This window comes from Heptranchias perlo, unplaced genomic scaffold (genome assembly GCF_035084215.1).
Source record: "Heptranchias perlo isolate sHepPer1 unplaced genomic scaffold, sHepPer1.hap1 HAP1_SCAFFOLD_470, whole genome shotgun sequence".
Classification (NCBI taxonomy): domain Eukaryota; kingdom Metazoa; phylum Chordata; class Chondrichthyes; order Hexanchiformes; family Hexanchidae; genus Heptranchias; species Heptranchias perlo.
This window is the reverse complement of record NW_027139485.1, coordinates 1-13,745: the sequence shown is the minus strand read 5'-3', so window position 1 is coordinate 13,745 and position 13,745 is coordinate 1. Positions and strand designations below refer to the sequence as shown.

Genomic DNA, 13,745 nt, shown 5'->3' with positions numbered 1-13,745 from the left:
CAGCCACTGGAGAGTTTTCCCCCTGATTCCCATTGACTTCAATTTTACTAGGGCTCCTTGGTGCCACACTCAGTCAAATGCTGCCTTGATGTCAAGGGCAGTCACTCTCACCTCAGGAATTCAGCTCTTTTGTCCATGTTTGGACCAAGGCTGTAATGAGGTCTGGAGCCGAGTGGTCCTGGCGGAACCCAAACTGAGCATCGGTGAGCAGGTTATTGGTAAGTAAGTGCCGCTTGATAGCACTGTCGATGACACCTTCCATCACTTTGCTGATTATTGAGAGTAGACTGATGGGGTGGTAATTGGCCGGATTGGATTTGTCCTGCTTTTTGTGGACAGGACATACCTGGGCAATTTTCCACATTGTCGGGTAGATGCCAGTGTTGTTGCTCTTCTGGAACAGTTTGGCTAGAGACGTAGCTAGTTCTGGAGCACAAGTCTTCAGCACTACAGCTGGGATGTTGTCGGGACCCATAGCCTTTGCTTTATCCAGTGCACTCAGCCGTTTCTTGATATCACGTGGAGTGAATCGAATTGGCTGAAGACTGGCTTCTGTGATGGTGGGGATATCGGTCGAGATGGATCATCCACTTGGCAGCTCTGGCTGAAGATGGTTGCAAATGCTTCAGCCTTATCTTTTGCACTCACGTGCTGGACTCCGCCATCATTGAGGATGGGGATGTTTACTGAGCCTCCTCCTCCCGTTAGTTGTTTAATTGTCCACCACCATTCATGACTGGATGTGGCAGGACTGATAGCCATGAGATTTCATGGGGTTCGGAGTCAATGTTGAGGACTCCCAGAGCCACTCCCTCCTGACTGTATCACTGTACCGCCAACTCTGGTGGGTCTGTCCTGCCGGTGGGACAGGACATACCCAGGGATGGTAATTGAAGAGTCTGGGACGTTGGCTGAAAAGTTTGATTCTGAGAGTATGGCTATGTCAGGCTTGACTTAGTCTGTGGGACAGCTCTCCCAATTTTGGCACAAATCCCCAGATATTATTGAGGAGGACTTTGCACGGTCGACTGGGCTTGGTTTGCCTTTGTCGTGTCTGGTGGTCCGTCCGGTTTTATTCTTATTGTAACTTTCTGTAGTGAGATTTTACAACTGAGTGGCTTGCTAGGCCATTTCAGAGGGCGATTAAGAATCAACCACATTGCTGTGGGTCTGGAGTCACATTTAGGCCAGACCGGGTAAGGACGGCAGGTTTCCTTCCCTAAAGGACATTAGTGAACCAGATGGGTTTTGACAACAATCCCCTAGTTTTTTATAAATTATTTATTTAATTGAATTTCAATTCCCCAGCTGCAGGATTTGAACTCATGACTCCGGATTATTAGTCCAGGCTTCTGGATAACATAATCACCATGCTACCGTACCCATACAGTACAATGCTCTGTATCTAACAAGGTCTGTACCTGCCCTGGGAGTGATGGGACTGTGTAGAGGGAGCTTTACTCTGTATCTAACCCCCTGTACCTGCCCTGGGAGTGATGGGACAGTGCAGAGGGAGCTTTACTCTGTATCTAACCCCCTGTACATGCCCTGGGAGTGATGACGGGACAGTGTAGAGGGAGCTTTACTCTGTATCTAACCCCCTGTACCTGCCCTGGGAGTGTTTGATGGGACAGTGCAGAGGGAGCTTTGCTCTGTATCTAACCCCCTGTACCTGCCCTGGGAGTGATGGGACAGTGTAGAGAGAGCTTTGCTCTGTATCTAACCCCCTGTACCTGCCCTGGGAGTGATGGGACGGTGTAGAGGGAGCTTTACTCTGTATCTAACCCCCTGTACCTGCCCTGGGAGTGTTTGATGGGACAGTGTAGAGGGAGCTTTACTCTGTATCTAACCCCCTGTACCTGCCCTGGGAGTGATGATGGGACGGTGTAGAGGGAGCTTTACTCTGTATCTAACCCCCTGTACCTGCCCTGGGAGTGTTTGATGGGACAGTGTAGAGGGAGCTTTACTCTGTATCTAACCCCCTGTTCCTGCCCTGGGAGTGTTTGATGGGACAGTGTAGAGGGAGCTTTACTCTGTATCTAACCCCCTGTACCTGCCCTGGGAGTGTTTGATGGGACAGTGTAGAGGGAGCTTTACTCTGTATCTAACCCCCTGGACCTGCCCTGGGAGTGATGATGGGACGGTGTAGAGGGAGCTTTACTCTGTATCGAACCTGTGCTGTACCTGCCCTGGGAGTGATGATGGGACGGTGTCGTGAGCCAGCACTCTCATGCCTCCTCTTGGTGAAGGTGAGTGGTACACAGATGATATTCAGGAGTTGTGAAGTGCATTTCTTCCTTTCAGACATTTGGTCCGCTGGCTGTGTCCTTGCAGAGCTCCTCCTCGGACAGCCCATCTTCCCGGGGGACAGCGGAGTGGATCAGCTGGTAGAGATAATTAAGGTGAGACAACAAGAATAGTTTTGGGGCTGCAGCGTGGTGAGGTGACCCAGGGCACGTCAGGAGGGAGTGGATTGGCGGGGAGTGTCAGAGCAGCTGGTCCCGAGGACTGTTCCTTCCTTCCTGCAACACAGCAGGCGGTCAGTGAATGGCTGCACCAGGGGTCGAACCGTCCCCAGCTCGGGGGGGCCACAATCATATCAGTGCTGGAGAGCGATATGCAGCACGGAGACCAGTTTCACCACACACCTGGAGCCAATTCGCCCTCTCACTCTCACTCTCACTCTCACTCTCACTCACGCTGTGTCTGTCTGTCTCTCTCTCGCCCTGTGTCTGTCTGTCTCTCTCTCTCTCTCGCCCTGTGTCTGTCTGTCTGTCTGTCTGTCTCTCTTGCCGTGTGTGTGTCTGTGTCTCTCTCCCCGTGTGTCTGTCTCTCTCTCTCTCACCCCGTGTCTGTCTGTCTGTCTCTCTTGCTCCGTGTCTCTCTCTCGCCCTGTGTCTGTCTGTGTCTCTCTCTCCCCGTGTGTCTCTCCCTCTCTCTCTCTCTCTCTCTCGCCCACCCCATGTGTGTGTCTCTCTCGCTCGCTCGCCCCCCCCCATCCGCCTGCCTCTCTCTCGCCCCCTCGTCTGTCGCGGTTCTGATCCGGTCCGGGTGGAAGGGTGTGTGTTCGAGTGTTTAATTTTGATTTTACTTGCCCCTGTAGGTGCTGGGAACGCCCACAAGGGAACAGATCCGGGAAATGAATCCCAACTACACAGAGTTCAAATTCCCCCAAATTAAAGCACATCCATGGACAAAAGTGAGTATCTGCTGAGGAGGGTAAGGAATGAGGGGAACAGAGACAACTGAGGCAACCTCCACTAAATCCACAGAGAGAGAGAGAGAGGCAACCTCCACTAAATCCACAGGGAGAGAGAGAGGGAGAGAGAGAGGCAACCTCCACTAAATCCACAGGGAGAGAGAGAGAGAGAGAGAGAGAGGCAACCTCCACTAAATCCACAGGGAGAGAGAGAGAGAGAGAGAGGCAACCTCCACTAAATCCACAGGGAGAGAGAGAGAGAGAGAGAGAGAGAGGCAACCTCCACTAAATCCACAGGGGGAGAGAGAGAGAGAGAGAGAGAGAGAGAGAGGCAACCTCCACTAAATCCACAGAGAGAGAGAGAGAGAGAGAGGGAGAGGCAACCTCCACTAAATCCACAGGGAGAGAGAGAGAGAGAGAGAGAGGCAACCTCCACTAAATCCACAGAGAGAGAGAGAGAGAGAGAGAGGCAACCTCCACTAAATCCACAGAGAGAGAGAGAGAGAGAGAGGCAACCTCCACTAAATCCACAGGGAGAGAGAGAGAGAGAGAGAGAGAGAGGGGCAACCTCCACTAAATCCACAGAGAGAGAGAGAGAGAGAGAGGCAACCTCCACTAAATCCACAGGGAGAGAGAGAGAGAGAGAGAGAGAGGCAACCTCCACTAAATCCACAGAGAGAGAGAGAGAGAGAGAGGCAACCTCCACTAAATCCACAGGGAGAGAGAGAGAGAGAGAGAGGCAACCTCCACTAAATCCACAGGGAGAGAGAGAGAGAGAGAGAGGCAACCTCCACTAAATCCACACAGAGAGAGAGAGAGAGAGGCAACCTCCACTAAATCCACAGAGAGAGAGAGAGAGAGAGAGGCAACCTCCACTAAATCCACAGAGAGAGAGAGAGAGAGAGAGAGGCAACCTCCACTAAATCCACAGAGAGAGAGAGAGAGAGAGAGGCAACCTCCACTAAATCCACAGGGAGAGAGAGAGAGAGAGAGAGAGATGCAACCTCCACTAAATCCACAGGGAGAGAGAGAGAGGCAACCTCCACTAAATCCACAGAGAGAGAGAGAGAGAGAGAGAGAGAGAGGCATCCTCCACTAAATCCACAGAGAGAGAGAGAGAGAGGCAACCTCCACTAAATCCACAGGGAGAGAGAGAGAGAGAGAGAGAGAGAGGCAACCTCCACTAAATCCACAGAGAGAGGAGAGGCAACCTCCACTAAATCCACAGGGAGAGAGAGAGAGAGAGAGAGAGAGGCAACCTCCACTAAATCCACAGGGAGAGAGAGAGAGAGAGAGAGAGAGGCAACCTCCACTAAATCCACAGAGAGAGAGAGAGAGAGAGGCAACCTCCACTAAATCCACACAGAGAGAGAGAGAGAGAGAGAGAGAGAGGCAACCTCCACTAAATCCACAGAGAGAGAGAGGAGAGAGAGAGAGAGGCAACCTCCACTAAATCCAGAGAGAGAGAGAGAGAGAGAGAGGCAACCTCCACTAAATCCACAGAGAGAGAGAGAGAGAGAGAGGCAATCTCCACTAAATCCACAGAGAGAGAGAGAGAGAGAGAGAGGCAACCTCCACTAAATCCACAGAGAGAGAGAGAGGCAACCTCCACTAAATCCACAGAGAGAGAGAGAGAGAGAGGCAACCTCCACTAAATCCACAGAGAGAGAGAGAGAGAGAGAGAGGCAACCTCCACGAAATCCACAGAGAGAGAGAGAGAGAGAGAGGCAACCTCCACTAAATCCACAGAGAGAGAGAGAGAGAGAGAGAGGCAACCTCCACTAAATCCACAGAGAGAGAGAGAGAGAGAGGCAACCTCCACTAAATCCACAGGGAGAGAGAGAGAGAGAGAGAGAGAGAGGCAACCTCCACTAAATCCACAGAGAGAGAGAGAGAGAGAGAGAGAGGCAACCTCCACTAAATCCACAGAGAGAGAGAGAGAGAGAGAGAGGCAACCTCCACTAAATCCACAGAGAGAGAGAGAGAGAGAGGCAACCTCCACTAAATCCACAGAGAGAGAGAGAGAGAGAGAGAGAGGCAACCTCCACTAAATTCCACAGAGAGAGAGAGAGAGAGAGAGAGAGAGAACCTCCACTAAATCCACAGGGAGAGAGAGAGAGAGAGAGGCAACCTCCACTAAATCCACAGGGAGAGAGAGAGAGAGAGAGAGAGGCAACCTCCACTAAATTCACAGAGAGAGAGAGAGAGAGAGAGAGGCAACCTCCACTAAATCCACAGGAGAGAGAGAGAGAGAGAGAGAGAGAGAGGCAAACCTCCACTAAATCCACAGGGAGAGAGAGAGAGAGAGAGAGAGAGGCAACCTCCACTAAATCCACAGGGAGAGAGAGAGAGAGAGATGCAACCTCCACTAAATCCACAGAGAGAGAGAGTCAACCTCCACTAAATCCACAGAGAGAGAGAGAGAGAGAGAGGCAACCTCCACTAAATCCACAGAGAGAGAGAGAGAGAGAGAGGCAACCTCCACTAAATCCACAGAGAGAGAGAGAGAGAGAGAGAGGCAACCTCCACTAAATCCACAGAGAGAGAGAGAGAGAGAGAGGCAACCTCCACTAAATCCACAGGGAGAGAGAGACGAGAGAGAGAGGCAACCCTCCACTAAATCCACAGGGAGAGAGAGAGAGAGAGAGAGAGAGGCAACCTCCACTAAATCCACAGGGAGAGAGAGAGAGAGAGAGAGAGAGGCAACCTCCACTAAATCCACAGAGAGAGGGAGAGAGAGAGAGAGAGAGGCAACCTCCACTAAATCCACGGAGAGAGAGAGAGAGAGAGAGAGAGGCAACCTCCACTAAATCCACAGGGAGAGAGAGAGAGAGAGAGGCAACCTCCACTAAATCCACAGGGAGAGAGAGAGAGAGAGAGGCAACCTCCACTAAATCCACAGAGAGAGAGAGAGAGAGAGAGAGGCAACCTCCACTAAATCCACAGAGAGAGAGAGAGAGAGAGAGAGGCAACCTCCACTAAATCCACAGGGAGAGAGAGAGAGAGAGAGAGAGAGGCAACCTCCACTAAATCCACAGGGAGAGAGAGAGAGAGAGAGAGAGGCAACCTCCACTAAATCCACAGAGAGAGAGAGAGAGAGAGAGGCAACCTCCACTAAATCCACAGGGAGAGAGAGAGAGAGAGAGAGAGAGAGGCAACCTCCACTAAATCCACAGGGAGAGAGAGAGAGAGAGAGAGAGAGGCAACCTCCACTAAATCCACAGAGAGAGGGAGAGAGAGAGAGAGAGAGGCAACCTCCACTAAATCCACGGAGAGAGAGAGAGAGAGAGAGAGAGGCAACCTCCACTAAATCCACAGGGAGAGAGAGAGAGAGAGAGAGAGAGGCAACCTCCACTAAATCCACAGGGAGAGAGAGAGAGAGAGAGAGGCAACCTCCACTAAATCCACAGAGAGAGAGAGAGAGAGAGAGAGAGGCAACCTCCACGAAATCCACAGAGAGAGAGAGAGAGAGAGAGAGAGGCAACCTCCACTAAATCCACAGAGAGAGAGAGAGAGAGAGAGAGGCAACCTCCACTAAATCCACAGGGAGAGAGAGAGAGAGAGGCAACCTCCACTAAATCCACAGAGAGAGAGAGAGAGAGAGGCAACCTCCACTAAATCCACAGAGAGAGAGAGAGAGAGAGAGAGAGAGAGGCAACCTCCACGAAATCCACAGAGAGAGAGAGAGAGAGAGAGAGAGAGGCAACCTCCACTAAATCCACAGGGAGAGAGAGAGAGAGAGAGAGAGAGGCAACCTCCACTAAATCCACAGGGAGAGAGAGAGAGAGAGAGAGAGAGAGGCAACCTCCACTAAATCCACAGAGAGAGAGAGAGAGAGAGAGAGAGGCAACCTCCACTAAATCCACAGAGAGAGAGAGAGAGAGAGAGAGAGAGAGGCAACCTCCACTAAAATCCACAGGGAGAGAGAGAGAGAGAGAGAGAGGCAACCTCCACTAAATCCACAGGGAGAGAGAGAGAGGCAACCTCCACTAAATCCACAGGAGAGAGAGAGAGAGAGAGAGAGGCAACCTCCACTAAATCCACAGGGAGAGAGAGAGAGAGAGAGAGAGGCAACCTCCACTAAATCCACAGGGAGAGAGAGAGAGAGAGAGAGGCAACCTCCACGAAATCCACAGAGAGAGAGAGAGAGAGAGAGAGAGGCAACCTCCACTAAATCCACAGAGAGAGAGAGAGAGAGAGAGAGGCAACCTCCACTAAATCCACAGGGAGAGAGAGAGAGAGAGGCAACCTCCACTAAATCCACAGAGAGAGAGAGAGAGAGAGAGGCAACCTCCACTAAATCCACAGAGAGAGAGAGAGAGAGAGAGAGGCAACCTCCACGAAATCCACAGAGAGAGAGAGAGAGAGAGAGGCAACCTCCACTAAATCCACAGGGAGAGAGAGAGAGAGAGAGAGAGAGGCAACCTCCACTAAATCCACAGGGAGAGAGAGAGAGAGAGAGAGAGAGAGGCAACCTCCACTAAATCCACAGAGAGAGAGAGAGAGAGAGAGAGAGGCAACCTCCACTAAATCCACAGAGAGAGAGAGAGAGAGAGAGAGGCAACCTCCACTAAATCCACAGGGAGAGAGAGAGAGAGAGAGAGAGGCAACCTCCACTAAATCCACAGGGAGAGAGAGAGAGGCAACCTCCACTAAATCCACAGGGAGAGAGAGAGAGAGAGAGAGAGGCAACCTCCACTAAATCCACAGGGAGAGAGAGAGAGAGAGAGAGAGGCAACCTCCACTAAATCCACAGGGAGAGAGAGAGAGAGAGAGAGAGGCAACCTCCACTAAATCCACAGGGAGAGAGAGAGAGAGAGAGGCAACCTCCACTAAATCCACAGGGAGAGAGAGAGAGAGAGAGGCAACCTCACTAAATCCACAGAGAGAGAGAGAGGCAACCTCCACTAAATCCACAGAGAGAGAGAGAGAGAGAGAGGCAACCTCCACTAAATCCACAGGGAGAGAGAGAGAGGCAACCTCCACAAAATCCACAGAGAGAGAGAGAGAGAGAGAGAGGCAACCTCCACTAAATCCACAGAGAGAGAGAGAGAGAGAGAGGCAACCTCCACTAAATCCACAGAGAGAGAGAGAGAGAGAGAGGCAACCTCCACTAAATCCACAGGGAGAGAGAGAGAGAGAGAGAGAGGCAACCTCCACTAAATCCACAGAGAGAGAGAGAGAGAGAGAGAGAGGCAACCTCCACTAAATCCACAGAGAGAGAGAGAGAGAGAGAGGCAACCTCCACTAAATCCACAGAGAGAGAGAGAGAGAGAGAGAGAGAGAGGCAACCTCCACTAAATCCACAGGGAGAGAGAGAGAGAGAGAGAGAGGCAACCTCCACTAAATCCACAGGGAGAGAGAGAGAGAGAGAGAGGCAACCTCCACTAAATCCACAGAGAGAGAGAGAGAGAGAGAGGCAACCTCCACTAAATCCACAGAGAGAGAGAGAGAGAGAGAGGCAACCTCCACTAAATCCACAGAGAGAGAGAGAGAGAGGCAACCTCCACTAAATCCACAGAGAGAGAGAGAAGAGAGAGAGAGGCAACCTCCACTAAATCCACAGGGAGAGAGAGAGAGAGAGAGAGGCAACCTCCACTAAATCCACAGGAGGGAGAGAGAGAGAGAGAGAGGCAACCTCCACGAAATCCACAGGGAGAGAGAGAGAGGCAACCTCCACTAAATCCACAGAGAGAGAGAGAGAGAGAGAGGCAACCTCCACTAAATCCACAGAGAGAGAGAGAGAGAGAGGCAACCTCCACTAAATCCACAGAGGAGAGAGAGAGAGAGAGAGAGGCAACCTCCACGAAATCCACAGAGAGAGAGAGAGAGAGAGAGAGAGAGGGCAACCTCCACTAAATCCACAGGAGAGAGAGAGAGAGAGAGAGAGAGGCAACCTCCACTAAATCCACAGGGAGAGAGAGAGAGAGAGAGAGAGAGAGGCAACCTCCACTAAATCCACAGAGAGAGAGAGAGAGAGAGAGAGAGGCAACCTCCACTAAATCCACAGTGAGAGAGAGAGAGAGAGAGAGAGAGGCAACCTCCACTAAATCCACAGGGGAGAGAGAGAGAGAGAGAGAGAGAGGCAACCTCCACTAAATCCACAGGGAGAGAGAGAGAGAGAGAGAGGCAACCTCCACTAAATCCACAGAGAGAGAGAGAGAGAGAGAGAGAGAGGCAACCTCCACGAAATCCACAGGGAGAGAGAGAGAGAGAGAGAGAGAGGCAACCTCCACTAAATCCACAGGGAGAGAGAGAGAGAGGCAACCTCCACTAAATCCACAGAGAGAGAGAGAGAGAGAGAGAGAGGCAACCTCCACGAAATCCACAGAGAGAGAGAGAGAGAGAGAGAGAGGCAACCTCCACTAAATCCACAGAGAGAGAGAGAGAGAGAGAGAGGCAACCTCCACTAAATCCACAGGGAGAGAGAGAGAGAGAGGCAACCTCCACTAAATCCACAGAGAGAGAGAGAGAGAGAGGCAACCTCCACTAAATCCACAGAGAGAGAGAGAGAGAGAGAGAGAGAGAGGCAACCTCCACGAAATCCACAGAGAGAGAGAGAGAGAGAGAGAGAGAGGCAACCTCCACTAAATCCACAGGGAGAGAGAGAGAGAGAGAGAGAGAGGCAACCTCCACTAAATCCACAGGGAGAGAGAGAGAGAGAGAGAGAGAGAGGCAACCTCCACTAAATCCACAGAGAGAGAGAGAGAGAGAGAGAGAGGCAACCTCCACTAAATCCACAGAGAGAGAGAGAGAGAGAGAGAGAGGCAACCTCCACTAAATCCACAGGGAGAGAGAGAGAGAGAGAGAGAGGCAACCTCCACTAAATCCACAGGGAGAGAGAGAGAGGCAACCTCCACTAAATCCACAGGGAGAGAGAGAGAGAGAGAGAGAGGCAACCTCCACTAAATCCACAGGGAGAGAGAGAGAGAGAGAGAGAGGCAACCTCCACTAAATCCACAGGAGAGAGAGAGAGAGAGAGAGAGAGAGGCAACCTCCACGAAATCCACAGAGAGAGAGAGAGAGAGAGAGGCAACCTCCACTAAATCCACAGAGAGAGAGAGAGAGAGAGAGAGGCAACCTCCACTAAATCCACAGGGAGAGAGAGAGAGAGAGGCAACCTCCACTAAATCCACAGAGAGAGAGAGAGAGAGAGGCAACCTCCACTAAATCCACAGAGAGAGAGAGAGAGAGAGAGAGAGAGGCAACCTCCACGAAATCCACAGAGAGAGAGAGAGAGAGAGAGAGAGGCAACCTCCACTAAATCCACAGGGAGAGAGAGAGAGAGAGAGAGAGAGGCAACCTCCACTAAATCCACAGGGAGAGAGAGAGAGAGAGAGAGAGAGAGGCAACCTCCACTAAATCCACAGAGAGAGAGAGAGAGAGAGAGAGGCAACCTCCACTAAATCCACAGAGAGAGAGAGAGAGAGAGAGAGAGGCAACCTCCACTAAATCCACAGGGAGAGAGAGAGAGAGAGAGAGAGGCAACCTCCACTAAATCCACAGGGGAGAGAGAGAGAGGCAACCTCCACTAAATCCACAGGGAGAGAGAGAGAGAGAGAGAGGCAACCTCCACTAAATCCACAGGGAGAGAGAGAGAGAGAGAGAGAGGCAACCTCCACTAAATCCACAGGAGAGAGAGAGAGAGAGAGAGAGAGAGGCAACCTCCACTAAATCCACAGGGAGGAGAGAGAGAGAGAGAGAGGCAACCTCCACTAAATCCACAGGAGAGAGAGAGAGAGAGAGGCAACCTCCACTAAATCCACAGAGAGAGAGAGAGGCAACCTCCACTAAATCCACAGAGAGAGAGAGAGAGAGAGAGGCAACCTCCACTAAATCCACAGGGAGAGAGAGAGAGGCAACCTCCACAAAATCCACAGAGAGAGAGAGAGAGAGGCAACCTCCACTAAATCCACAGAGAGAGAGAGAGAGAGAGAGGCAACCTCCACTAAATCCACAGAGAGAGAGAGAGAGAGAGGCAACCTCCACTAAATCCACAGGGAGAGAGAGAGAGAAGAGAGAGAGAGAGAGGCAACCTCCACTAAATCCACAGAGAGAGAGAGAGAGAGAGAGAGAGGCAACCTCCACTAAATCCACAGAGAGAGAGAGAGAGAGAGAGGCAACCTCCACTAAATCCACAGAGAGAGAGAGAGAGAGAGAGAGAGAGGCAACCTCCACTAAATCCACAGGGAGAGAGAGAGAGAGAGAGAGAGGCAACCTCCACTAAATCCACAGGGAGAGAGAGAGAGAGAGAGAGGCAACCTCCACTAAATTCCACAGAGAGAGAGAGAGAGAGAGAGGCAACCTCCACTAAATCCACAGAGAGAGAGAGAGAGAGAGAGGCAACCTCCACTAAATCCACAGAGAGAGAGAGAGAGGCAACCTCCACTAAATCCACAGAGAGAGAGAGAGAGAGAGAGGCAACCTCCACTAAATCCACAGGGAGAGAGAGAGAGAGAGAGAGGCAACCCTCCACTAAATCCACAGGGGAGAGAGAGAGAGAGAGAGGCAACCTCCACGAAATCCACAGGGAGAGAGAGAGAGGCAACCTCCACTAAATCCACAGAGAGAGAGAGAGAGAGAGAGGCAACCTCCACTAAATCCACAGAGAGAGAGAGAGAGAGAGGCAACCTCCACTAAATCCACAGGGAGAGAGAGAGAGAGAGGCAACCTCCACTAAATCCACAGAGAGAGAGAGAGAGAGAGAGGCAACCTCCACTAAATCCACAGAGAGAGAGAGAGAGAGAGAGAGAGGCAACCTCCACTAAATCCACAGAGAGAGAGAGAGAGAGAGAGAGAGGCAACCTCCACTAAATCCACAGGAGAGAGAGAGAGAGAGAGAGGCAACCTCCACTAAATCCACAGAGAGAGAGACAGAGAGAGAGGCAACCTCCACTAAATCCACAGAGAGAGAGAGAGAGAGAGAGAGAGGCAACCTCCACTAAATCCACAGAGAGAGAGAGAGGCAACCTCCACTAAATCCACAGAGAGAGAGAGAGAGAGAGAGAGGCAACCTCCACTAAATCCACAGGGAGAGAGAGAGAGAGGCAACCTCCACTAAATCCACAGGGGAGAGAGAGAGAGGCAACCTCCTCAATCCAAGAGAGAGAGAGAGAGGGCAACCTCCACTAAATCCACAGGGAGAGAGAGAGAGAGAGAGAGGCAACCTCCACTAAATCCACAGAGAGAGAGAGAGAGAGAGAGAGGCAACCTCCACTAAATCCACAGGGAGAGAGAGAGAGAGAGAGAGAGGCAACCTCCACTAAATCCACAGGGAGAGAGAGAGAGAGAGAGAGAGAGGCAACCTCCACTAAATCCACAGGGAGAGAGAGAGAGAGAGAGGCAACCTCCACTAAATCCACAGAGAGAGAGAGAGAGAGAGAGGCAACCTCCACTAAATCCACAGGAGAGAGAGAGAGAGAGAGAGAGGCAACCTCCACTAAATCCACAGGGAGAGAGAGAGAGAGAGAGAGAGGCAACCTCCACTAAATCCACAGAGAGAGAGAGAGAGAGAGAGAGGCAACCTCCACTAAATCCACAGGGAGAGAGAGAGAGAGAGAGAGAGGCAACCTCCACTAAATCCACAGGAGAGAGAGAGAGAGAGAGAGAGAGGCAACCTCCACTAAATCCACAGGGAGAGAGAGAGAGAGAGAGGCAACCTCCACTAAATCCACAGGGGAGAGAGAGAGAGAAGAGAGAGAGGCAACCTCCACTAAATCCACAGGAGAGAGAGAGAGAGAGAGAGAGGCAACCTCCACTAAATCCACAGGGAGAGAGAGAGAGAGAGAGAGGCAACCTCCACTAAATCCACAGGGAGAGAGAGAGAGAGAGAGGCAACCTCCACTAAATCCACAGGGAGAGAGAGAGAGAGAGAGAGAGGCAACCTCCACTAAATCCACAGGGAGAGAGAGAGAGAGAGAGAGAGAGGCAACCTCCACTAAATCCACAGAGAGAGAGAGAGAGAGAGAGGCAACCTCCACTAAATCCACAGGAGAGAGAGAGAGAGAGAGAGGCAACCTCCACTAAATCCACAGAGAGAGAGAGAGAGAGAGAGAGGCAACCTCCACTAAATCCACAGAGAGAGAGAGAGGCAACCTCCACTAAATCCACAGAGAGAGAGAGAGAGAGAGAGGCAACCTCCACTAAATCCACAGAGAGAGAGAGAGCAGAGAGAGAGGGCAACCTCCACGAAATCCACAGAGAGAGAGAGAGAGAGAGAGGCAACCTCCACTAAATCCACAGATGAGAGAGAGAGAGAGAGAGAGGCAACCTCCACTAAATCCACAGAGAGACAGAGAGAGAGAGAGAGAGAGAGAGAGGCAACCTCCACTAAATCCACAGGGAGAGAAGAGAGAGAGAGAGAGAGAGAGGCCAACCTCCACTAAATCCACAGAGAGAGAGAGAGAGAGAGAGAGAGGCAACCTCCACTAAATCCACAGAGAGAGAGAGAGAGAGGCAACCTCCACTAAATCCACGGAGAGAGAGAGAGAGAGAGAGGCAACCTCCACTAAATCCACAGGGAGAGAGAGAGAGAGAGAGAGAGGCA

General features: G+C 51.4%; 1 protein-coding gene across 1 annotated transcript in view; it reads left to right on the top strand.

Annotated features, from left to right (window-relative positions):
* LOC137313761 (glycogen synthase kinase-3 beta-like) overlaps window positions 1-3,253 on the top strand; it is a 130,907-nt gene extending 127,654 nt beyond the window's left edge. Inside the window, exons 6-7 of the mRNA XM_067979549.1 lie at window positions 2,305-2,402; window positions 3,104-3,253. Of these exons, the coding sequence (XP_067835650.1) occupies window positions 2,305-2,402; window positions 3,104-3,214 (209 nt within the window). The 3' untranslated portion in view covers window positions 3,215-3,253. The remainder of the gene's footprint in view (window positions 1-2,304; window positions 2,403-3,103) is intronic.
* Window positions 3,254-13,745: the final 10,492 nt, after the last annotated feature.